The sequence below is a fragment of the Balaenoptera acutorostrata genome, chromosome 19, assembly GCF_949987535.1.
Source record: "Balaenoptera acutorostrata chromosome 19, mBalAcu1.1, whole genome shotgun sequence".
NCBI classification, from domain to species: Eukaryota; Metazoa; Chordata; class Mammalia; order Artiodactyla; family Balaenopteridae; genus Balaenoptera; species Balaenoptera acutorostrata.
This window is the reverse complement of record NC_080082.1, coordinates 51,286,942-51,314,328: the sequence shown is the minus strand read 5'-3', so window position 1 is coordinate 51,314,328 and position 27,387 is coordinate 51,286,942. Positions and strand designations below refer to the sequence as shown.

General features: G+C 39.8%; 1 protein-coding gene across 6 annotated transcripts; it reads right to left on the bottom strand.

Annotated features, from left to right (window-relative positions):
* Positions 1–519: 519 nt before the first annotated feature.
* LOC130705650 (zinc finger protein 239-like) lies at positions 520–27,387 on the bottom strand. 6 transcript variants are annotated; one of them, XM_057533372.1, is made up of 8 exons: positions 27,253–27,387; positions 25,210–25,372; positions 20,054–20,179; positions 18,204–18,443; positions 17,869–17,927; positions 15,306–15,432; positions 14,162–14,257; positions 520–5,645 (listed from the first exon to the last, which is right to left on the bottom strand). In XM_057533372.1, the coding sequence occupies exons 4-8, from the start codon at positions 18,250–18,252 to the stop codon at positions 4,786–4,788; spliced, it is 1,191 nt and encodes a 396-aa protein (XP_057389355.1). In that variant the 5' UTR covers positions 18,253–18,443; positions 20,054–20,179; positions 25,210–25,372; positions 27,253–27,387; the 3' UTR covers positions 520–4,785. The 6 variants fall into 6 exon arrangements, with proteins under 6 accessions (XP_057389355.1, XP_057389359.1, XP_057389357.1 ...); XM_057533376.1 differs by having other exon boundaries at positions 14,162–14,254; XM_057533374.1 differs by lacking the exon at positions 20,054–20,179.

Sequence of the window (27,387 nt, the reverse complement as noted above, 5' to 3'; positions counted from 1 at the left end):
CACAAAACAAGTTTCAATAAATGTATAAACTCTGAAACCATACATAGTATCTTCTCTGACCAAAATGGAATGAAATTAGAAATCAACAGCAGAAGGAAATATGAATATTCACAATACATGGAAATTAATTCACATTCTTAATCAAAGAAAAAAATCACAACTAATTTAGAAAATACTTTGAGATAAATGAAAACAAAAACACAACACACTAAAATTTATGGGCTACAGCTAATGCAGTACTCAGAGGGAAATTCATACCTATAAACTGCTACATTAAAAGGAAGAAAAATTTCAAATCAATAACCTAACCTTCCACCTTAAGGAACTAGAAAAAGAAGAGCAAAGAAATGTAAAGTAAGCAGAAAGAAGGCAATGATAAATATTAGAAAGGATATAAACAAAAAAATAGAAAAACAGTAGAGAATCAATAAAACCAAAAGTTAGTTCCTTGAAAATATCAACAAAATTGGTAATAATAGACTAAGAAAAAAAGGGAGAAGATTCAAGTTACTAATATCATGAATGAAAGAGGAGACATTACTACTGACCTTACAGAAATAAAAAGGATTATAAAATAATATTATGAACAATTTTATGGTAACAAATTAGACGACCTAGATGAAATGGGAAAATTCCTAGAAACACACAAACTGTCAAAACCTATTCAAGAGAAGTATGCCTTTCTATGACAAGAGATTGAATCAGTAAACAAATAACTTCTGTTATGGACTGAACGTATGTGTCTCCCACAAAATTAATATTGAAGCCCTAACCTCCAACATGATGATATTTGGATGTGGAGTCTTTGGGAGATAATTAGGTTTAGATGAAGTCAGGATGGCAGGGTGCCCATGATGGGACTAGCAAGAAGAAGAAACCAGAGAGTGCGCCCTGTCTCTCCCTCTCTCTCTCTCTCAGTCTCTCTTCTCTGCCATGTGAGGATACAGCAAGAACAGACACCATATCTGCTGGCCCCTTGATCTTGGACTCCCCAGCTTCCAGAACTGTGAGAAATAAATGTTTGTTGTTTAAGCCACCCAGTTTATGGTATTTTGTTATAGCACCTCGAATTGACTGAGACAACTTCTAACAAAGAAAAGTTAAGAATCAGATGGCTTCACCAGTGAATTCTACCAAACATTTAAAGAAAAATTAACAATACTTCTCAAATTTTCCCCTCAAAAAGAAAAGGAGGGAACACTTCCTAACTCATTCTATGAGGCCAATATTACCCTCATATCAAAGCCAGTTATATACATCACAGAAGAGAAAAACTAGAGACCAATATTGTTTATGAATATAGATGCAAAAATCCTCAACAAAATACTAGCAAATTGAATCAAGCAGCTTATAAAAAGAATTACTGTATGCACTATGACTAAATGGAATGTATCCCAGAAATGCAAGGCTGGTTTAATACTGGAAAATCCATTAATGGAATACATTATATTAACAGAATGAAGGAAAAAGGGCATGTATGAAAATACCTATAACTAATATCACACTTAATGGTGAAAGCTTTCCCTTCTAAGACAAGAAACAATACAAGAATATCTGCTCTCAACAGGTCTCTTAGACATTGTCCTGGAAGTTCTAGCCAGGGCAATTGGCAAGAAAAAGAAATAAATGGTATCCAAGTTGAAAAGCAAAAAATAAAACTATCTTTATTCACAGATAATATGATCTTATAGAAAGCTCTAAAAAATCCACTAAAAAACCATTAGAGCTAATAAACGAGTTCAGCAAAATTGCAGGATACAAAATTGATATACAAAACTCAGTTGTATTTCCGTACAACCAGCAATGAACAACCCAAAAATGAAATTAAGAAAACAATTCCATTTACAATAACATTAATAAGATACTTAAGAATAAGTTTAACTAATGAGGTATAAGACTTGTACACTGAAAACTACAAAACATATTGTTGAAAGAAATTAAAGAAAACCAAATAAACAGAAAAACATCCTGTGTTCATGGACTGGAAGACAATGTTGGTAAGATGACAATACTCCCCAAAGTTACGGCAGAGTCAGTGCAATCCATATCATAATCCCAATAGCCTTTTTTGCAGAAATGGACAAGCTGACTCTAAAAGTCATATTGTTATTGCAAAGGAATGGCCAAAAATATCTTTTTTCTTGAAGAACAAAATTGGAGGACTCACATTTCTTGTTTTCAAAACTTACTACAATGCTACAGTAATCAAACCAGTATGGTACTGGCATAGAGACACACATATAGATTAATGGAATTGATGTTGATTTTTTTTTGGCCATGTTGTGTGGCAGGCAGGATCCTAGTTCCCTGACCAGGGATTGAACCCGGCCCCTGCTGTGGAAATGCAGAGTCCCAACCACTGGACTGCCCGGGAAGTCCCAGCTCAGTGGAATTGACTTGAGAGTCCAGAAATAAACCCATACATATAGTCAATTGATTTTCAACAAGGGTTCAAGACTCGTCAATGGGGAAAGAATAGTCTTTTCAACAAATGGTGCTGGGACAATTGGGTATCAACATACAAAAGAACTAATTTGGACTTCTACCTCATACTACATACAAAAATTGATTCAAAATGGATCAAACCTAAATGTAGGAGCTAAAACTATAAAACTCTTAAAAGGAAAAATAGGTATAGCTTTTTGTGACTTTGCATTATGTAACTATTTCTTAAATATGACCGCAAAAGCACAAGCACCAAGAGAAAAGAATAAATTGGACTTCATCAAAATTAAAAACTTTTACACATCAAAGGACACCAACAAGAAAATGAAAATACAACCCAAAGAGTGGGAGAAAATCTTTGCAAATAATATATTCATAAGGGCCTGGGATTATATAAATAACTATTACAACTCAAACACAAGAAGATAAACAATCCAATTTAAAAATGGGTAAAGCACTTGAATAGACATTTCTCTAAAGAAGATATATAAATGGCCAGTAAACACATAAAGAGAAGTTCAACATCATTAGTAATTAGGGAAACGTAAATCAAAATCACAGTAAGATACCACTTCATAGCCACTAGTATGGCTATGATTAAAAACAAAACAAACAAACAAAATATGGGAAATGACAAGTGTTGCTGAGGATGTGGAGTAAGTGGGACTCTCATACATTGCTGATGGCAAGATAAAATGGATCTATGGAAAACAATTCAGCAGTTCCTCAAACAGTAAAACAGAATGATCATATGACCCACTAATTCCACTCCTCCATATATACCCAAAAGAATTAAAAGCATATGCTCAATGAAAAACTCGTATATGAATGTTTATGGTAGCATTATTCATAAAACCCAAAAACTGGAAACAATCCGAATGTCCGTTAACTTAAAAATGGATTTTAAAATGCTGTATATCCATACAATGAACTATTGTTTGGCCATAAAAAGAATGAAGTCCTAATATATGCTACAACATAAATGAACCTTGAAAACATTATGCTAAGTGAAAGAAGCCAGACATAAAAGGGCACATATTGCCTGACTCCTTTTATATGAAGTGTCCAGAATAGGCAAATCTATAGAAACAGAAAGTACATTAGTGGTTGCCAGAGGCTGGGGGAGGGGGAGAATGCAAAGTGACTGCTTAATAGTAACGGGGTTTCTTTCTGGCCTGATGAAAATATTCTAGAATCAGACAGTGGAGATGGTTGTACAACATTGTGAATATATTTAAAACTATTGAATAATATACTCTGAAATGGTTAAAATGGTGAATTTTATGTTTTCTGAATTTCACCTTAATAAAAAAATTTTTAAACAGAGTGATTCTTTGGAAAAACATTTTAAACAAATCTTTATTTTTTGAAGATATATACTATATAAAGATGACACAATATCCTAGTCTAGGATTTGCTTTAAAATACTTCAGGACTGTGTGAGGGAACAGGGTGGAATAGAGGAAACAAAATTCATCATGAATTGATTACTGAAGCTAGATGATGGGGACATGAGTGTTTGTTACACTGTTCCATTTCTGTATTTGTTTGAAATTTTCCAAGTACATGTAAAAATCCAATGTACAAGACAATACTAAGCCCAGTTTTTTACAAGTTTTAAAATACCCATCAAGGGACTTTCCCGGCGGTCCAGAGGTTAAAACTTTGCCTTCCAATGCAGGGGGTGCAGGTTCAATCCCTGGTCAGGGAACTAAGATCCCACATGCCTCGTGGCCAAAAAACCAAAACATAAAACAGAAGCAATATTGTAATAAATTCAACAAAGACTTTTAAAAAAATGGTCCACATCAAAGAAATCTTTAAAAAAATTAATTAAAAAAATACCCATCAATTCTACTCCTAAGTATATACCCAAGAGAAATTAAAGTATATGTCCACACAAAGATGTGTACCCAAATACTCACAGCAGCTTTATTCATAACGAACAAAACCTGGAAAACCTGGAAATAACCCAAATGTAAATGTCCATCAACAGGTGAATGGACAAACTGTGGTTCATTCAAACAATAGAATACTACTCTGTAATAAAATGAATGAACCTCTGAATACATGCAACAACATGGATGCAGACACTGAGTGAATAAAGTTCTATATGAAAGATTACATATTGTGTAATTCCACTTGTATGATATTCTATAACTTGCAAAATCAATCTATGGTTTTAGAAGTCAGGATAGTGACTCCCTTTGTGGGGTAGTGAGTGGAAAGAAGCATGCAGAGGTCTTTTGGGAGGGCTGAAAATGTTCTATTTCTCCATCTATCTAAGTGTTGTTGATCTGTCCTCTTTTCTGTATAAATACTAATAAATGCCAAACATCATTAAGCCTGATCTACGTTGTGCACCTCAGCACCCATGCCCTGGCATTCGCCCTGGCCACGGAAGGCACCTGCATGTGCAGAGCCCAATCCTGGAAGCCTCTCCCTACAGTGCACTTTCTGGTGCGTCTGCAGATGGACTCTCTGACTGAAGCCCTTCCCACACACGGCACAGGGGTAGGGCTTCTCCCCTGTGTGCACCCTCTGGTGCCTCTTGAGGGCCGAACGATGCCTGAAGTCCCTCCCACAAGCCTCACACCTGTAGGGCCGCTCTCCCGTGTGGACCCTCTGGTGGATACCCAGGTCCTTGCTCCAGCTGAAGCACTTCCCACAGGCCTCGCACCGGAATGGTCTCTCCCCAGTGTGAACACGCTGGTGCAGGTAGAGGTTGGCTCTCTGGCTGAAGCCCCGGCCACATGTGTCACACACATAGGCCTTGTCTCCTGCGTGGTCCTGCTGGTGTCGTGCCAGCGTAGAGCGTGAGGTGAAGCCCCGGTCACATACCTTACAGGCATGAGGCTTCCTTCCTGTGTGGACACTCTGGTGGATCTGCAGGGCTGCCCTGCGGCTGAAGTCCTTGCCACAGTCACAGCACCTGAAGGGTTTCTCACCTGTGTGGATGCGCTGGTGGATAGAGAGGTTGGAGCTGCGGCTGAAGTCCTTCCCGCACACACCACATCTGTAGGGCTTCTCGCCTGTGTGTACTCGCCGATGGATGGACAGGTTGGAGCTACGGCTGAAGTCCTTCCCACATTCCTCACATGTGTGAGGTTTCTTTCCCATGTGGTCCTTCCTGTGCCTTCTCAGAGCAGATTCTAAGTTGAAGACTCCAGAACACTCCATGCATCGGTAGGGCTTGTCTCCTGGAAGGAGCACAGGAAGGTTAAGGTCTGTTGTCCTTTCACTGAAGGCTTTTCCACCCCCGTCATATGGAGAGGGCTTCTCTCCCGTACGGGTTCACGGGTGAATTAGAAGGTTTCTGAGCTGGCTAAAGTCTTGGCCACACTGGGGACAGCTATAGGGTTTTTCTCCTGGAGATACTGGCCAAGAGAGAATCCCATCATTCTCATCCTTGACTCCTGGGACAAAGAATATTAGATGACGACAGTGAGCAGAGGTTTTGTCTGAGGCTGCACGGTACTCCTGGACACACTTAGGCAGTACTGGTAAGGCAAAGAAACTTCACTGAGTGAAGAAGTGTTGCTGCTGGTCTCTGTCTTCCTGACATTAGGTTTTTCATTTTTGCTTCAAGGGGAATGGGAAGATATTGGGGACCTTTTCCTTAGTCAAGGAAACTAAATGTTACTAGAAACACCAAGTCAAATTCCATGAGCTACAAATGGGTTAATGTTGTCAAAGTATAATTATCAAAAAGCTAACAATGTAACTTTCATACAATTATGGAGTGAACAACGGTCAAAATTTTAATGAGGAACTAAGAAAATGGTAATGCTGGTTACAAGTGAGTTTGAGGAGCTTGGGCATTTAATACTTTTATAAAAAAAGATATGGGGGGGACCTTCAAGATGGTGGAGGAGTAAGACGTGGAGATCACCTTCCTCCCCACAAATACATCAAAAATACATCTACAGGGCTTCCCTGGTGGCGCAGTGGTTGAGAATCTGCCTGCTAATGCAGGGGACACGGGTTCAAGCCCTCGTCTGGGAGGATCCCACATGCCGCGGAGCAACTGGGCCCATGAGCCACAACTACTGAGCCTGCGCGTCTGGAGCCTGTGCTCCGCAACAGGAGAGGCCGCAATAGTGAGAGGCCCGCGCACCGCGATGAAGAGTGGCCCCTGCTCGCCGCAACTGAAGAAAGCCCTCGCACAGAAACGAAGACCCAACACAGCCATAAATAAATTAATTAATTAATTTAAAAAAAAATACATCTACATGTGGAACAACTCCTACAAAACACCTACTGAACGCTGGCAGAAGACCCCAGGCTTCCCAAAAGGCAAGAAAATCTTCACGTACCTGGGCAGGCCAAAAGAAAAAAGAAAAAACAGAGACAAAAGAATAGGGATGGGACCTGTACCTCTGGAAGAGAGCTGTGAAGGAGGAAAAGTTTCCACACACTAGGAAGCCCCTTCACTGGTGGAGACGGGGGGTGGGCGGGGGGGAACCTTCAGAGCCACAGAGGAGAGCGCACCAACAGGGGTGCAGAGGGAAAAGTGGAGAGATTCCCCCACAGAGGATTGGTGCCGAAAAGCACTCACCAGCCCAAGAGGCTTGTCTGCTTACCCACCGGGGCGGGTGGGGGCTGGGGCTTCGGAGGTCAGACCCCAGGGAGAGGACTGAGGTTAGCTGTGTGAACACAGCCTGAAGGGGGCTGGTGTGCCATAGCTAGCCGGGAGGGAGTCTGGGAAAAACTCTGGACCTGCCTAAGAGGAAAGAAACCATTGTTTCAGGGTGCGCAAGGAGAGGAGATTCCTTCCCTGTCTGCCCACAGAAGACAGATCACCGTCTAAACAAGCTCCAGAAGACGGGTGTGAGCCGCGGCTAACAGTTCAGACAACAAAGACGGGCATGAAATGCTAACGCTGCTACTGCGGCCACCAAGAATTCTGTGTGCAAGCACAGGTCACTATCCATACACCCCTGGGAGCCTGTGCAGCCCGCCACTGCCAGAGTCCCATGATCCAGGGACAACTTCCCTGGGAGAACACATGGCGCGCCTCAGGCTGTTGCAATGTCAATTCCAATTATGACTACCATACCCCTCCCTCCCCCACCCCGCCACCTCGCCACCCCCACATGAGTGAGCCAGAGCCCCCTAATCAGCTGCTGCTTTAACCCCATCCCGTCTGTGCGGGAACAGATGCCTGAGGGCGACCTACATGCAGAGGTGGGGCCAAAACCAAAGCTGAACCCGAGGATCTGTGCGAACAAAGAAGAGAAAGGGAAATTTCTCTGTGCAGCCTCAGGAGCAGCGGATTAAATCCCCACAGTCAACTTGAGGTACGCTGCAACTGTGGAATACCTGAATAGACAGCAAATCAACCCAAACTTGAGGCAGTGGACTTTGGGAGCAACTGTAGACTTCGGGTTTGCTGTCTGCGACTGACTTGTTTCTGATTTTTACGTTTATCTTAGTATAGTTTTTAGCACTTGTTATAATCGGTGGATTTGTTTACTGGTTTGGCTGCTCTCTCTTTTTTTTATTACTCTTTTTATTTTAATAATTTTTTTAAAAATTTAAAATTATTTTATTTATTTAATTTTCTTTCTTTTTTTCTCCCTTTTCTTCTGAGCCATGTGGCTGACAGGGTCTTGGTGCTCCGGCCAGGTGTCAGGTCTGAGCATCTGAGGTGTCAGACCCGAGTTCAGGACACTGGACCACCAGAGACCTCCTGGCCCCACATAATATCAATCGGTGAGAGCTCTCCTAGAGATCTCCGTCTCAATGCTAAGACCCAGCTCCACCCAACGGCCAGCAAGCTCCAGTGCTCGACGCCCCATACCAAACAACTATCAAGACAGGAACACAACCCCACCCATTAGCAGAGATTTTAGCTGGCTAAAATCATACAGACACCCCAAAACACACCACCGGACGCAGCCCTGCCCACCAGAAAGACAACATCCAGCCCCACCCACCAAAACACAGGCACCAGTCCCCTCCACCAGGAAGCCTACACAAGCCACTGAACCAACCTTACCCACAGGGGGCAGACACCAAAAACAACGTGAACTACGAACATGCAGCCTGCAAACAGGAGACCCCAAACACAGTAAGTTAAGCAAAATGAGAAGACAGAGAAATATGCAGCAGATGAAGAAGCAAGGTTAAAATCTCACCGGACCGAACAAATGAAGAGGAAATAGGCAATCTACCTGAAAACAAACTCAGAGTAATGATAGTAAAGATGATCCAAAATCTTGGAAATAGAATGGAAAAAATATAAGAAACGTTTAACAAGGACCTAGAAGAACTAAAGGGCAAACAAACAATGATGAACAACACAATAACTGAAATTAAAAATTCTCTAGAAGGAATCAGTAGCAGAATAACTGAGGCAGAAGAACAGATAAGTGACCTGGAAGATAAAATAGTGGAAATAACTACCGCAGAGCAGAATAAAGAAAAAAGAATGAAAAGAATTGAGGATAGTCTCAGAGACGTCTGGGACAACATTAAATGCACCAATATTCTAATTATAGGGGTCCCAGAAGAAGAAGAGAAAAAGAAAGGGTCTGAGAAAATATTTGAAGAGATTATAGTTGAAAACTTCCCTAACATGGGAAAGGAAATAGTCAATCAAGTCCAGGAAGTGCAGAGAGTCCCATACAGGATAAATTCAAGGAGAAACATGCCAAGACACATATTAATCAAACTACCAAAAATTAAATACAAAGAGATAATATTAAAAGCAGCAAGGGAAAAGCAACAAATAACATATAACGGAATCCCCATAAGGTTAACAGCTGATCTATCAGCAGAAACTCTGCAAGCCAGAAGGGAGTGACAGGACATATTAAAAGCGATGAAAGGGAAATACCTACAACCAAGATTACTCTACCCAGCAGGATTGCATTCAAATTCGAAGGAGAAATTAAAACCTTTACAGACAAGCAAAAGTTAAGAGAATTCAACACTACCAAACCAGCTTTACAACAAATGCTAAAGGAATTTCTCTAGGCAGGAAACACAAGAGAAGGAAAAGACCTACAAAAACAAACCCAAAACAACTAAGAAAATGGTAATAGGAACATACATATAAATAATTGCCTTAAATGTGAATGGATTAAATGCTCCAACCAAAAGACACAGACTGTCTGAATGCATACAAAAACAAGACCCGTATATATGCCGTCTACAACAGACCCACTTCAGATCTAGGAACACATACAGACTGACAGTGAGGGAACGGAAGAAGATATTCCATGCAAATGGATATCAAAAGAAAGCTGGAGTAGCAATTCTCATATCAGACAAAACAGACTTTAAAATAAAGACTATTATAAGAGACAAAGAAGAACACTACATAATGATCAAAGGATCAATCCAAGAAGAAGATATAACAATTGTAAATATTTATGCACCCAACATTGGAGCACCTCAAAACAAAAGGCAAATGCTAACAGCCATAAAAGGGAAAATCGACAGTAAATAATAGTAGTGGACTTTAACACCCCACTTTCACCAATGGACACATCAACCAAAATGAACATAAATAAGGAAACACAAGCTTTAAATGACATATTAAACAAGATGGAGTTAATTGATATTTATAGGACATTCCATCCAAAAACAACAGAATACACTTTCTTCTCAAGTGCTCATGGAACACTCCCCAGGATAGGTCATATCTTGGGTCACAAATCAAGCCTTGGTAAATTTAAGAAAACTGAAATCGTATCAAGTATCTTTTCCGACCACAACGCTATGAGACTAGATATCAATTATAGGAAAAAAACTGTAAAAAATACAAACACATGGAGGCTACTACTAAATAACCAAGATATCACTGAAGAAATCAAAGAGGAAATCAAAAAATATCTAGAAACAAATGACAATGAAAACACGATGACCCAAAACCTATGGGATGCAGCAAAAGCAGTTCTAAGAGGGAAGTTTATAGCAATACAACCCTACCTCAAGAAACAAGAATAACCTCAAATAAACAACCTAACCTTACACCTAAAGCAATTAGAGAAAGATGAACAAAAAAAACCCCAAAGTTAGCAGAAGGAAAGAAATCATAAAGATCAGATCAGAAATAAATGAAAAAGAAATGAAGGAAACAAGGGCAAAGATCAATAAAACTAAAAGGTGGTTCTTTGAGAAGATAAACAAAATTGATAAACCACTAGCCAGACTCATCAAGAAAAAAAGGGAGAAGACTCAAATCAACAGAATTAGAAATGAAAAAGGAGAAGTAACAACTGACACTGCAGAAATACAAATGATCATGAGAGATTACTACAAGCAACTATATGCCAATAAAATGGACAACCTGGAAGAAATGGACAAATTCTTAGAAAAGCATAACCTCCAAGACTGAACCAGGAAGAAATGGAAAATATAAACAGACCAATCACAAGCACTGAAATTGAAACTGTGATTAAAAATCTTCCAAAAAACAAAAGCCCAGGACCAGATGGCTTCACAGGCAAATTCTATCAAACATTTAGAGAGGATCTAACACCTATCCTTCTCAAACTCTTCTAAAATATAGCAGAGGAAGGAACACTCCCAAATTCATTCTACAAAGCCACCATCACCCTGATACCAAAACCAGACAAAGATGTCACAAAAAAAGAAAACTACAGACCAATATCACTGATGAACACAGATGCAAAAATCCTCAACAAAATACTAGCAAACAGAATCCAACAGCACATTAAAAGGATCATATGCCATGATCAAGTGGGGTTTATCCCAGGAATGCAAGGATTCTTCAGTATATGCAAATCAGTCAATGTGATACACCATATTAACAAACTGAAAGATAAAAACCATATGATAATCTCAATAGATGCAGAAAAAGCTTTTGACAAAATTCAATACCCATTTATGATAAAAACTCTCCAGAAGGTAGGCATAGAGGGAACTTACCTCAACGTAATAAAGGCCATATATGACAAACCCACAGCCAACATCGTTCTCAATGGTGAAAACCTGAAACCTTTTCCTCTAAGATCAGGAAAAAGACAATGATCCCCACTCTCACCACTATTTTTCAACATAGTTTTGGAAGTTTTAGTCACAGCAATCAGAGAAGAAAAAAATAAATAAAAGGAATCTAAATCGGAATAGAAGTACAACTGTCACTGTTTGCAGATGACATGATACTATACATAGAGAATCCTAAAGATGCCACCAGAAAACTACTAGAGCTAATCAATGAATCTGGTAAAGTAGCAGGATACAAAATTAATGCACAGAAATCTTTTGCATTCCTATACACTAATGATGAAAAAATCTGAAAGAGAAATTAAGGAAACACTCCCATTTACTATTGCAACAAAAAGAATAAAATACCTAGGAATAAACCTACCTAAGGAGAAAAAAGACCTTTATGCAGAAAACTATAAGACACTGATGAAAGAAATTAAAGATGATACAAAGAGATGGAGAAACATACTATGTTCTTGGATTGGAAGAATCAACATTGTGAAAATGCCTATACTACCCAAAGCAATCTACAGATTCAATGCAATCCCTATCAAACTACCAATGGCACTTTTCACAGAACTAGAACAAAAAATTTCACAATTTGTATGGAAACACAAAAGACCCTGAATAGCCAAAGCAATCTTGAGAAAGAAAAATGGAGCTGGAGGAATCATGCTCCCTGACTTCAAACTATACTACAAAGCTACAGTAATCAAGACAGCATGGTACTGGCACAAAAACAGAAATATAGATCAATGGAACAGGATAGAAAGCCCAGAGATAAACCCACACATATATGGCCACCTTATCTTTGATAAAGGATGCAAAAATATACAATGGAGAAAAGACAGCATCTTCAATAAGTGGTGCCGGGAAAACTGGACAGCTACATGTAAAGGAATGAAATTAGGACACTCCCTAACACCATACACAAAAATAAACTCAAAATGGATTAAAGACCTAAATGTAAGGCCAGATACTATAAAACTCTTAGAGGAAAACATAGGAAGAACACTCTTTGACATAAATCACAGCAAGATCCTTTTTGACCCACCACCTAGAGAAATAGAAATAAAAACAAAAATAAAGAAATGGGACCTAATGAAACTTAAAAGCTTTTGCACAGCAAAGGAAACCATAAACAAACGAAGAGAACCCTCAGAATGGGAGAAAATATTTGCAAATGAAGCAACTGACAAAGATTAATCTCCAAAATATACAAGCAGCTCATGTAGCTCAATATCAAAAAAACAAACAACCCAGTCCAAAAATGGGCAGAAGATCTAAATAGACATTTCTCCAAAGAAGATATACAGATTGCCAACAAACACATGAAAGGATGCTCAACATCACTAATCATTAGAGAAATGCAAATCAAAACTACAATGAGGTGTCACCTCACACCGGTCAGAACGGCTATCATCAAAAAATCTACAAACAATAAATGCTGGAGAGGGTGTGGAGAAAAGGGAACCCTCTTGCACTGTTAGTGGGAATGTAAATTGATACAGCCACTATGGAGAACAGTATAGATATTCCTTAAAAAAATAAAAATAGAACTACCATATGACCCAGCAATCACATTACTGGGCATATACCCTGAGAAAACCATAATTCAAAAAGAGTCATGGGGCTTCCCTGGTGGCGAAGTGGTTAAGAATCTGCCTGCCAATGCAGGGGACACAGGTCTAAGAAGATCCCACATGCCGCGGAGCAACTAAGCCCATGCGCCACAACTACTAAGCCTGTGATCTAGAGCCCACGAGCCACAACTACTGAACCCACGTACCACAACTACTGAAGCCTGCGCACCTAGAGACCATGCTCCGCAACAAGAGAAGCCACGACAATGAAAAGCCTGTGCACCTTAACGAAGAGTAGCCCCCACTTACCGCAACTAGAGAAAGCCCGCACGCAGCAACAAAGACCCAACACAGCCAAAAGTAAATAAATAAAATAAATTAAAAAAAAAAAAAAAAGAATCATGTATCACAATGTTCATTGCAGCACTATTTACAATCACCAGGACATGGAAGCAACCTAAGTGTCCACTGACAGATGAATGGATAAAGAAGATGTGGCACATGTATACAATGGAATACTACTCAGCCATAAAAAGAAATGAAACTGAGTTATTTGTAGTTAGGTGGATGGACCTAGAGTCTGTCATACAGAGTGAAGTAAGTCAGAAAGAGAAAAACAAATACCGTATGCTAATACATATATATGGAATCTAAAAAAAAAAAAAAATGGTTCTCATTTACCGAGGGGTAGGACAGGAATAAAGACACAGACATGGAGAATAGACTTGAGGACACGGGGAGAGGGAAGGGTAAGCTGGGACGAAGTGAGAGAGCAGCATGGACGTATATACACTACCAAATGTAAAATAGATAGTGGGAAGCAGCTGCATCACACAGGGAGATCAGCTCAGTGCTTTGTGACCACCTAGAGGGTGGGATAGGGAGGGTGGGAGGGAGACACAAGAGGGAGGGGATATGGGGATATATGTATACATACAGCTGATTCACTTTGTTATATGGCAGAAACTAACACAACATTGTAATGCAATTATACTCCAATAAAGATATGAAAAAAAAAGATATTTGCCTCCAATCAAATAAATATTTAAATATTTTCAATTAAATTATCAGCATAAAAAGTCAAATAATATATATTTTTGAAGTTGCTACCCACCCCTTCATGGATTCATAGGATTATTAATGGCATTTTCTCCTGGCTGACTGGTTCTCACCTGAATAGGAGCTTCTTGGTATTTTTTCCTCCATCCACACATCATCTTCTTGTTCAAAATGGGAAATCATTTCTGGTTTGGACAGCAGATGTCCTGCTTGAGGGGAAAGACAGGTGGATTAGGGCAATATGATGTGGACAAGGACCCTGCTACAAGTCAAACTTATCACTTGGTATTCGTGAAGGTCCTATGAAGACTGGGAAAGGTGAATAAAACCACTGCGCATCAAAATCACATTTTATATTTATATATATGTAGGCACACACACACACACACACACACATAAATAAACAAACAAACAAATATTTTCTCCCCCAGAGAAAAAAATGGTTCCAGGAGTTCCAGGAACTTCAGTGAAGAGGCCTATTTGCAACATACAACAGTAATAATTCTCAGTGGGGTGAACAGGCAGTAATGATTCTGTGTCCACCAGAGAAGCACTGCCCAAAGTGTGGTTTGAAGAGACTTATCAAAAATGCAGACTCCATCCCAAATCCACTGAATCAGTAGCCCTGGTGATAGAACCTAGGGACGTAGATTTTTTGGATAACCTTTTACTTTAGAGAAAAATAGCAAGAGTGATACACAGAACAGAATGCCTGTAGAATCCTAACCCATAGTCACCAATTGTTAATATTTGGCCCATTTACTTTATTATTCTCTCTCACACAATTCTTTTTTAAACCACTTAAGAGAAAGTTACAGGCCCCATGGCTCTCTATGACTAAATTCTTCCAGTACGCATTTCCTAAGAACAGGGACATTTTGTTCCATAACCACAGTACAGCCATCAAAATCAGGAAACTTAACATTGACGCAGTATTAGTATCTAGTTCACAGTTAATTTGTAAATGATGCCAATTGTCTCAAATATGTTCCATTTAGCACTCTTTTCCTAGATATTTTCTATCTAGAATAAGCCATTGCATTTAGTTGTCTTATCTCTTTAGTCTCCTTTAATTTGGACAGGAACTGGCATTTCTTGCCTTCACCTCAGGTATTTCTATGCACTCTCAAATCTGATACCCACTACCATTAAGGGATCTGGAATATGTGGACCCCCAGATGCAAATCCCCTCAGGATTTACTCTATACAACTGAACCCGAGAGAAAGCAGATGGGTTCAGGAAGATCCTGTTCTCACCCAAGGAGATGAGATTCCCATAGTTCTCCAACATCACTTCTCTGTACAGGTGCCTCTGAGAGGGATCCAGATGCTCCCACTCCTCCTGGGTAAAGTCCACAGCCACATCCTGGAACGTCACCAGCTCCTAAAACAACAAAGTCACCCTCAGACATACCCATTCCCACAGAGGAATGCAGCTGACAAGCACCAGTGACATCTATAAGTGGTCCTGACAGTTTCCAGGGTCCTGAGTTAGACTAACTTAGGCACACACCCATGCACTTGATTGTGTTATATCATGTAGAAGATTGAAAAGATACATGAGGCACATTTTTTTTAATGCTTCAGCCCTTAAAGTCTCTTTGGGTGAGAAGACTCAAACTTCAACCACAGTGCACCAAAAGTTACACAATTCCAGAGGTGTCATCCACACAACATTCTATGAATCAGAATAAGCTTGAGATTTACTTGGGGAAGGGTCCAGAGAAGGAGTCCAAGGTGGGTTGGGGCCATGAGGGCAGGTACCATGGAGAAAACCAGGTACCAGCCTTGTGGGATGGTTAAAACATGAGTAGAGGGAAGGGAGGTGGGGAATTCCAGTTGGCAAGAAAAGTGAGTGGACAGTTGTGTGGGAAGGAACAAGACATAGATCAACAATAAGGACTCTTTGGTTAATAAGAAATGCTATATAGGAAACCTCCCTCTGATAATTATATATTAACAATGTTTATTATGGGCCCCAAATCCCCACTCACACATCCACAATAGAAAGGATATATGAACTCTGGTAGAGTTACATGAAGGACTACTATTCAGTACCAATTCCCAAACTGTGGTTCAGGGACCCATGAGGTTCCCCAAGACCCTGTCAGGGGGGTCTGTAAAGTCAATATTATTTTCATAATAATTCTCAAGGCTTATACACTCTCATTCTCTTACAACAATATGGAGGCTACATGTCGTGTGAGCTTGCAACTGAGAAAATGTTGAAGCAGATATGAGATTCCAGCTGTTTTCTATTAGGCCAGACATTAAAGAGATTAGCAAAAATATAAAACATTTCCATTCTTCTTTTTTATTTTTTTGTTTTGGAAAATTAAGTACTTTTCATAAAATGTGACATTAACTATAATGGATTAATTTTTGAATGGATTAATAAATATTTTAAATTTTTATTAGCTTGAACCGCCAATCTGGTAATATTGACAACCCACATAATAAAAGCCATTTTTTAAAGTGTAAAGGGGTCCTGAAACAAAAAGTTTTAGAAACTACTGCTATACTGAAATGAAAGTGAACAAACTACATATACATGAAACAATATACATCAATCTCACAACATAATATTGAAAAAAACCAGGCACAAAAGAGTACTGTATGTACTCTTGATTCTATTTAAAAAGTTCAAAATCAGACTAAACTAATCTACAGTACTAGAAGTCAGAATAGTGGCTACCACTGTGGGGAAGAGGGGGTTCTCTACTAGGGAAGGGTTTGTTCAGAGCATGAAGAGAGAGGAGAAGGCACAGAACAGCTATAGATTAATTTAGCCTGTTCTAGAACTTCATATAAATGGAATTGATACCAACTGGGGTTCCTCCCCAATCAATAGAAATTGACTAGAGGCCAGATAAGAAATTCAGGCTGGGCTTTACTGGGGCCCCTGCTGCAGCAAGGGGGAGCACAAACAAACAACAGTTTCCCTTGCTCCCAGAGGGGGTTAGGTGAGCTGGTTCCTTATATGGGGTGAGGGTAGGGGTGTGCCCAGGGGTCGGGCCAGAGGGGTGGCTTAGGTGTTTTGCCCAACCCTTTGGTGGTGCTGAGTGCAGGGGTCATGTGCAGTACCCTGCTTTTGCTCCCAGCTCTTCAGAAGTGGCAGCCGAGTTTTTTTGGTCTTTTTGTATCTTTTGTCCAGAATTTGCCCCAACTGCACATGCATGCAGTTATTTTTAGTCCCTTATAGTTCTTTGTATTTTGTTGCTCAAGGAGACGTTTGTTCAGGTGCAAGCACTGCAGCACTGCAGCAAAAGGTCGAGGGCCCAGCCTGTCTCAGAGTCACATAGTATGTACTCTTTTGTGTCTGGCTTATTTTTCTCAGCATAATGCTTTTGAGATTCATTCATGTTGTTATATGTATCAGCAGTTTGTTTCTTTTTTTTTTTTTTTTAATGAGCAGTTCTTAATTATATGGATTAACACATTTTATTTATCCATTTATCAGTTGATGGACATTTGGGTTGTTTTTAGTTCAGGGCCACTATAAACAAAGCTGCTAATAGTCGCATACAGATTTCTGTGTGGACATCTATTTTCATTTCTTCTCGGTAAATACAGTGGGATTTCTGGGTCAATGGTAAGTGTGTGCTTAATTATATAAGAAACTCTAAAACTGTTTTCCAAAGTATATTACACCATTTTGTCACTCCTACCAGCAATGTTCAGACTTTTTTGAGAAACTGGAGTAACATATGTCTAGCCCAGGGCCAGCACAATATACGTGTTATATTGCTCTCCTTCTCCAATCCCCAAAATGAGGTATGTGGGTGATATTTTCAGGGAGAGAAAGTGGACTCTAATTTACCTGTAATTTGGGCATTTCCTCCTCTTCCTGAAGAAGGGCAGAAACCGCAGAAGGCAGTGCTGGGTAAGAAGAAAGAAGCAGTGAAAAATGAACCTGGCTCACTGAAGCAGACCAGTATCTTAGTTACCAAGAAGGGAGAAGGGGCACATTGTATTCAGCTGGTAACACTGGTCCTTGTTTACCATTACCTGACTTTTCTAGGCCCTCCCCTAGAAAGCCTTTTCCTCTCTTTCTACTTTTACAGATGGCCCTTCGACCCAGACACTTTCTCCCTCCCTCCTTGCAAAAACCTACTGAATACCTACTGTGTGCCTTGGTAATGATTTAACTCTCACCTTTCTCCTTACTCTTTGAGGTCACTCCAGCTTCTACATGGTCCCACATCTTGCCCTCCCTGTTAGGAGGGGAATCCCCTCAGCCCCAGTGGCTCTGCTGAGGGAATCTCTCTTCAGCCTCTCCAAACTCCACCTGGAACATCCAGAGGGAGTTTCAGGAGGTGTTGTCTCCACCAAAGATGGAACTCCTGCATGTGAGGGACCTCCTGCAGCCTTCATGCTCAGGTAGCTGTTTTGTTCCTGTAGGCAGGAGAGGAGATGTCCCAGCAGCCCAGACTTCAGGCTGGGTCCTGGACTTCTCTATTTAAGTGAGAGCACAGTTAATAAACTAAAGCTCAGTTAAGGTGATAAACGTTTACTAAGCATCCACTGCGTACAAGGCATGACCCTACTTCCTAGGGGTACCCAGCTCTGACTTTCTCAGGACGGTAGCTTCACAGGTTGATCAAGTCACAGGGCAGCAAATTCTGCCTCCTTTGTGAAGATTTCCTGGAAACCTGCCACTTTTAGGATACAAATCCACAATTCTCAAAAGGTGAACTGGTGAAATACTTGAATTTCTCTTTTTAGCTATCAGATCAGTAAATGTTTTAAAATCTGAAAACCTTATCACTAGTGAGGCTGTAGGAAAGTGATCAGTCTCATATGCTGTTAGAACATAAATAGGTACAGTCTTCTAGGGGGGAGCAATTTGACTGTATCCTTCAAATTGAGGGGGCAGGGAGGGTCAGGAAGCAAGGGTTACAAAAGTGAACAAGGAAACTTTGGGGGTGATAAGATCCTTTGATTATCTTGATTGAGATGATGGTTTCATGAGTGTATAAAAATGTCAAAATTGAATATATTCATATATATTCATGAATATATATATGAATATAAAATTGAACACTTTATGTGCAGTTTATCATGTGTCAATTAATCCTCAATACAAAAAATTCAGTTCACTAAAAAAAATGTTTTTTAATGTACAGAACACCTTTGGTCCCACACTTCCAATTCTACATGTCAGACTTGCACAAGAGCATGAAGATATGAGTGCAGAGATATTTATTGTAGTTACATTTGTAATATTGAAGAACTTTCAGTTATCTGAAAGTACATCCACACTGGACCACACAATACTGAATATCTGCTAAAGAATGAGGCAGTTCTGTATATACTGACAAAGAAAGGCAACTTTAGTGTAACTTTACAGAGAAAGCAGCCAAACTGTGTTAAGATTTACTTTTGTAAATTTTTTTTTTTTAAAGTATGAGTATTTTACATAGATGTAAATGATTCTCAATGCATTGGATGGGAAATTGGACACAGGATAATTCCACGTTCAACTCTATATCCAATTGTACTTTTCTATTTACAACAAGCAATATGTTTAACAAGCAAAATATTATGCTATTTTGTTTTTAAACAAATATAAACTACAGAATAAGAAGTGACATAACAAAATGTTAAGGTGACAGCTGGATGAATTTCAGAGATATTATGCTGAGTGAAGGGAGTACAAACTGTATTTATGCAGTTATAGAACAGGCAAAACTAATCAGAAATAGTGGTTGCCTATCGGGGAAACTGACTGGGAGGGAGAACAAAGGGAACTTTATAAGGTGACAGAAACATTCTGTATATTTACTTGGGTGGTGATTTCATTGCTGTGTATATATATGTAAAAATTCACCAAGATGTACTTAAGATTTGTGCAATTTATTGCATGTAATTTACATCTCACTTGTAAAAGTTTTTGCAAAAATTTAATAAGTTATGGTGATTCTAAAAAACTCTAATTAGCAAAGTCATGCAATAACACCCAGTTTTTAAAACTTCTTTAAAGAGAAGATAACATTATAGATTACCTTAGAAAGAGGTCCATGTTACAATGTTTGGAGAAAAAAATGCAAACTGCAGATTATTAATATTTTCATTTTAGAAACCATATGCACAGTACCGTGTGGGTTTAGGAGCAAATGCAAAAAAAATTTCTGGAAAGAGAGAACAAGTTGTTTACAATGGTTACCTTTGGATAAATGGGGGACATTTCACTTTCTACTTTCTATTTTTTTATTGAAAACTGGTGGAATTATGAGTTTCTTTTTCTGTCTTTTCTAGAGCTTCCAAAAATTCTCTGATTACCTTGTGTTCGTTAACATTTACAATAAAAGCCTTTAAAAATTAAAAACTCTGAAAAATGCCAAAGGTCCCTGAACAGTCCACCACTTCTTGATTTATACACTAGATTGTATTTCTACTGCTACCTTAAAGGGTGTCATAAATTTGCACATTTCCTTTGCACTTCTAACTCAGTAAAAAAAGATATCTAGATCTAAAATCTACAACACACAGAGAGTGGTAAATTTAGAGCTTACTAAATGTTCATGTATTTAACAAACAGCATATTCTTGACACTGATAAAAGTTCGTGCATGTGTTATATACATGTATTTTCCCGCAAGTTCTGGAACATCTATTTTTCTATAAGATTCTTAATTTAAAACCATTTCATGTTGCTCCAAATACATGTGGAACTTTAAATCACTTATTAAAATCTAAGAACAATGGGTAATGTTCTTGTCCCTTAGAGAGTTTGTTACCTTCTTCTTAAAGATCCTGCATGTTCTTTCTTAGGTTCAAAGCAATGTGTTTGATATTCTTGTTGCTTTTGTGAATCTGTCCCCCTTCATTTAATTTCCTAATCAGTTACGGTTATTATAAAAACACTCCTTATTTTTGTAAATTTGTTGTCTAAAACGATCACTTTCCTAAACTCCTTTCTGTTCAAATAGCTTTTCTTTCCCAAGAATTTTTATTTTTATTTTTGAAAAAGTATTACAATGTGCATATGTTTATATGTGTAAAAATACATATAGTGACAAAAGTCTCCCTCTCCCCATCTCTCCTCCCTGGACACAACCTCTGTTAAACTTAAAAAAAAAAAAAAAAAAAAAGACTATTTTCTGGAGCAGTTTTAGGTTCACAACAAAATTGAGGGGAAGGTACAGAGATTTCCCATAAAACCCCTGCCCCACAACCTTCCCCAGATTGCACAACCTCCCACATTATCAACACCCCCCCACCAGAATGGTACATTTGGTACAACTGATGAACCTACACTGACACATTATAATCACCCAAAGTCCTTAGTTTAAATTAGGGTTCACTCCTGTACAGTCAATGGATCTGGACACATTTATAATGACAGGTATTCACTATTATACTTTTATACAGAGTATTTTCCCTGCTCTAAAAATCCTCTGTCTATTCAACTCTCCCTCTCCCAGCCACCCCTGGCAACCACTGATGTTTTTACTGTCTCCATAGTTTTGCCATTTCCGGAATGTCATATGGTTGGAATCATACAACATGTAACCTTTTCGAACTGGCTTCTTTCAGCTTAGTAATATGCATTTAAGTTTAAGTATTTCTGTTAAAAGTTAAACACTTTTTATGCATCCATCCTTAAATATGCATATGTTCAAGAAAAAGTCACATATCCTTTTTTTCTCTTCTTCATACAAACAATAGCATACTATGCACACTGGTTTGCAATTTTTTCCCCTAACTATAGAGTTGTATTTTAAAATTAACTTTGAGGTATACTTTATACACAGTAAAATGCTCCCATTTTCAGGGTACAGTTTGATGAGTTTTGACAAACATCTATATTGTGTAACTACCACCACAATCAAGATTTCCTAAATAGATTCAGAAGGACATTCCATACTAGTACTTAAAAGGCTTCTTCCTCCTTCATTATGGTTGCATAGTATTCTATCAACGAAATGCACCATCATTTTCAAACAGCTTTTTAAAAACCTCATTTGAAAGTAATTTCAACTTATAGTAAAGTCACAAGAATAACATAAAGAACTCCCATATACCCTTCACCCAGATTCACCTTTTTGTTAAAACATTTTGCCACATTTGCTTTACCATTCTCACTCTCTCTCTGCACAAATACACACACATAATTTTTTTCTGAACCATTTAAGAGTAGGAGATGTACATCATGCCCCTTTGCCCCATAATCTTTCAGTGTATATTTCCTAAGAATAAGGCTATTCTCTTACATAACCACAGTGCAAATATCAAATTCAGGAAATGTCACAGATTACATAAAAAAGCATTCCATCAATCAAAAATATTCCACTTCTAGTTATCCTAATGATGTCCTTTATAAAATATTCTAACCTGAGAGAAGACTCAGTTCAGTAAATTGCAAGTTCTGCAATTTACTGCCATGTATCTTTAGTGCCCTTTAATCTAGACAGTTCCTCTGCTTTTCTTTGTCTTTTATAACACTAACATTTTGAAGAATACAGGCCAGTTTTATAGAATGTGCAAAGAGTTTTTCAATGGGTAATTTTTAAAGGAAAACAATTACTTATTAGTATATACTTTCTGCAAGTTGGTAGAAAGTACTTCTTTGTTTAGAAACGAAATGATAAATCAATGGCTTCCTGTAAATCCAATCTAAAGGTAGAGATTATCAGACTAGATTAAAAAAAAAATGATTCAACTAGTTGCTATCTACAGAAGACACCCTTTAGATTCAAAGATACAAACTGATTATAAGTTAAAAGGTGAAAAGATATACATAGCATGCAAACAGCAATCACAGCAAGCTACAGTGGCTATACAAATATCTGACAAAACATACTTTAAACAAAAAATGTTACTAGAGATAAAGAGGGACATTTTATAATGATAAAAGAGTCAATCCATCAGGAAGATATAATGTTTATAAAAATGTAGTGCATCTAGTAACAGAGCACTACAATACATGAAACAAAAACTGACAGAAATGAAGAGAGAAATAGATAATTCAACAATAACAGTTGGAGACTTTGATACTCCAACTTCAATAATAGATAGAACGACTAAATAGAAGATCAACAAGGACATAGAAGACTTGAAAAAAAACTATAAACCAACTAGACCTAACAGACATGTATAGAACACTCCAGCTAACAACAACAGAATACATATATTTTTCAATAATATTGGAACTTTCAAGCACATGGAACATTCTCCAGGATAGAACATATGCTAGGTCATAAAACAAATCTTAATAAATTTAAAATTACAGAAATAATATAAAGTTTATGTTCTTTGAATACAACGGAATGAAATTAGAAATCAATAACAGGAAAAAATTTAGGAAAATCACAAATATGTGTAAATTAAACAACATACTCCCAAATAACCAAAGGGTCAAAGAAGAAACCAGGTTCCAGGAACTGCTCTCTTTCCTAACCATTTCAGCCTGTGGTGGTAAGGGCTCCATTATGTTGCTAATCCAGGGATGCTGAAACCATCCCACAATGGTCTCTGAAAAACTTACAAATACTCCCTTCATGAAAGTTTCTTTGATCATTCCTTATAAGTGTGTTATCTGTTTCTTCCTGGGATTCTGGCACACTTCCTGATTCCCCATTTCCACACATAACTGCCAATATCTGGTAACCCCTCTATTTCCTATCTCAGAAAATCACACCACCATGCATGTAGTTGCAAAACTCAGAAATCTATAGTTGACACCTCCCTCAATTAAATACCTAATCTCATTGATTTTATTCCCCCCATACTCTTTTTTTTTTAAATATTTATTTATTTAGGCTGCAGAGGGTCTTAGTTGCCGCATGTTGTATCTTTAGCTGTGGCATGTGAACTCTTAGTTGTGGCATGCGGGATCCAGTTCCCTGAGCAGGGATCGAACCCGGGCCCCCTGCATTGGGAGCATGGAGTCTTAACCACTGAACCACCAGGGAAGTTCTCCCCCACTGCCACCCCACCATTAACTCTTGAATATTTTTGTTTCATTTCATCTTCACTGTGATCACCCTGGTCCAGGACATAATCAGCTTTTATCTGGATCACTGTGGCCATCTTCTATATAAGATTCTATTCCCTCTCTGTCCCCATTTCGATATGCCTTCCACATGATAGTGACATCCAGCTTAAGAGATCTGTTCCCTTCCTCTCCAATCCTCAAATAGAAAAGTTACAGTGGAGAAACCTGGCAGACTCAACATTAAGTGATCAAAGTTAGTATCATAATGAAACAAATCAATATTCTGTGCCAACTGATATGACAAATTGAGGACACATCACTTCTGTGTTACTCCTGCCAGAAGTGTGTAATCTTAATCTAATCATGAAGAACCAAAAGACAAATCCAATTTGAGGAACATTTAAAATAACAAGCCTGTACTTTTCAAAAATGTCAAGATCAATAAAGACAGAAATGTTAAGAAAGTATTCCAGATTAAAGAAGACTAAAGACAGGTAAGGGCAGGGGGTGTGGGGCATAAAGAAACTTATTAGGGCAACTGGCAAATTTTTATTATTATAAATTGGAGATTAGACAATAGTACTGTATCAATATTAAATTCCCTGAATTATACTATGGCTATTTAAGGGACTGTCTTTTGTTTTTAGGTGAAGCATTCTGAAGTAATTAGGGGTAAAAGACGATGTCTGCAACTTACTCTCAAACGATTCAGAAAATGACAAATATACATATAGAGATGGAATGATAAAGCAACAGGCAAAAAGTTGACAATTGATGAATGTGAATGAAGGGTATACAGGTGTAATTTGTACTATTCTTGCAATTCTTGTTAATTTAATACCACTTAAATTTTAAAGTTCATTGCAGTAAGGAAAACAAACAAACCACCTCAACAAGGCCTACAAGCCCTCAAGAAAAGACAATACTTCGCAATGTACACAGTACACACCAGGGCATGTGGAAGAGAGGCTGAACCATTTGTGGACTAAATTAATGAAAAGTAGGGGCAAAGTTTAAGGTGTGCCAAGAGCTCTGATACCAATGGGGTCAAGGGGGGAGGTAAATTGAGGAGAGAGAGTGGGCTTTCCTCCGGAGTTTCCCAAAGCTGGGCCACGTTTCATGTTTGTCTTAGAGTCCTGGTGGGCACTTTGAGGCAGTGAACAAACATGTCATCTAACTGGGGACAGGGATTACTGCATGAAAGAGGTTAAAAATCACTCACTGAGGGTCTTGCTGCCAGGAACCCTGGGGCCATTTTCTCCTCTTTTCACAGATCTCTCAGGGCCAGCAGATTCCAAAGAGGGCAGAATGGGGAGCCAGGAGCAATGAGGACTGAGTCACAGGCCAGAAATCCGCATACTCAGTCTCTGCAGATCCACCCTTACCTAAAGGAAAATAAAAGAGCCATGAGCCAACCTTGACCTGAAAGACCAACGAGAATGTAGAGCATGTTCATCCTGCAACCTCTGCACTCAGAGAGGCTTTGCAGAGATACAGCCAGGCCTGTGACTTACAAGTCACCTGTGATACCAAATTCACAACTGGGACACCTCCACCTTTAAAACCTGGAACTATAACTTCCAAAGAGACAACAAAGGAAATACAACTCCCCTACAGCCCTCACTGGCCAACAGTGTGGAGAATTCTCTTTTGCAGATAACTGTGGAGGTGATTATAGGTGTGATATTCCTGGTTTTGCTACCCCAGAGGCAAGTACCCAGGGGAAGGTCATTTAACTCCACAGCACCTGGGAGCTTAGAGAAGCTGCTGACCACTTTAAGCTCTGGGGTTTCTCAGATGCAAAGTGGCAGCAGGCCTTTGGCAATTCACAGAGAGCCTGGCTGGGGGAACAGCCCACCCCGGTGGCTAGCACAGTCTGTCCATCCCTCTGATAACACATCCCTTGGCTCACTTATAGAAAAAGCCCTCTGAGTCAGAGGTGAAGGTGGCCTCACAGGAGCATCTACAACAAAAGGGGGGATCCAAGACTCTGGCCCCCCTCCTCAAAGTCCAAGTCACCTCCAAACTAAGGGATGTCAGAACATCTTGTCACCATAAAGACCAAGACTCATGACCCTCACTATATCCCAAACCCAGGGGCACCCACTTCCTAATTCCTCCCCACATCTCCCAAACCCAAGCATGCACAGATCTAGCTGCCCAGACAAACACCTCAGAACATACAGCCCCAATATGCTCCCCCAGTGGACTAAGAATGCTGCCTGCCATATCAGTAAACAAAGGATGTTGTGGCCAGCAAGCCAGTACCCACTGCAGCCACCCCCAACTGTGAACCCTGAGGGGATTCAGGATGGAGAAAAGCAGGATACTGGCCCTAGATAGCTAAGGTACATATCAAAAGAATGATTTCAATGAGCCCAGACTCTCGCATCTTCCCATACACAGAAAAGCGCTAAATTCATTAACTTGAGATGTCTGGGTTTTTCCTAATTAACAGTAATCTTTTGATGTTCCGACTGCCCGGTTTTTTGTTGCAAACCTCCTATATATCCTGGCTTCCCCCTTACCTCTTCAGAGCAGTCCCTTAGAGCAGCGGTCCCCAACCTTTTTGGCACCGGGGACCACTTTCGTGGAAGACAATTTTTCCACGGTGGCGGGGCTGGGGGACGGACATGGTTCGGGCGGTAATGCGAGTGATGGGGAAAGATGGGGAGTGGCATAGAAAGCTTCTCTCCCTCGCCGGCTGCTCACCTCCTGCTGTGCGGCCTGTCTCCTAACAGGCTGCGGACCGGTACCCGGTGGTGGCCCGGGGGTTGGGGACCCCTGCCTTAGAGCTATCTAAGAGGCTGCGTCCTGGTCTTAAGTCCTCAGAAAGTTCACCAAATAAAACATAATTCTCAACTTTTAGGCTGTGCTTTTTTTTTTCAGTCGACACCCCCAAATCCCTGGACCCTGCCTCACTGTCCTGTCCCCACCAATCTGGGGTTGCAATGCACCAGCGGAGCCTCCCAAACCAAAATGCCCGTCATGGGCTGTCCCCTAAATCCAAGGACCCCTGCCTCCAACCCCCAACCCAAGGATGCCGGGAGGCCCACCAACAAGGGGACACGCCATCCCCTTGTTGGTAGTAGATGGGGGTAAATGGTAGTCGCAGCCATCTACCCCCACGTCAATAAAACCAAGAAGCCCCTGCGTCGCCCCTCGGACTCCGAGACTACCGGACTTTCGGTTTTCACGTTCCCCCTTCGCAGGACCCGGGGACCCCTGGCTATTCCTGCTGTCCTCAGCCAGCGAGGGGACTCACCTCTTTAGGCCCGGAGGTCTTGGGAATGGAGGTCGCCACGGGGCCTTCACCAGCCGCTGTTCCACGGAACCAGCGCGACCTACCCGCGCCGGAGACCCAGAAGGCCCAGCCGGTGGTGCCCGTGCGCAAGCAGAA

What these genes read in the sequence shown, in the direction of transcription:
- LOC130705650 (XM_057533372.1), bottom strand. Translation starts at nt 18,252, where the DNA reads ATGTGGGACCATGTAGAAGCTGGAGTGACCTCAAAGAGTAAGGAGAAA. An exon ending in CTCAAAGAGTAAGGAGAAAG is followed by an intron (nt 17,928 to 18,203) that starts GTGAGAGTTAAA and finishes CTTCTTACCCAG; the next exon opens with CACTGCCTTCTGCGGTTTCT. An exon ending in TGGGAATCTCATCTCCTTGG is followed by an intron (nt 14,258 to 15,305) that starts GTGAGAACAGGA and finishes TTTCCCCTCAAG; the next exon opens with CAGGACATCTGCTGTCCAAA.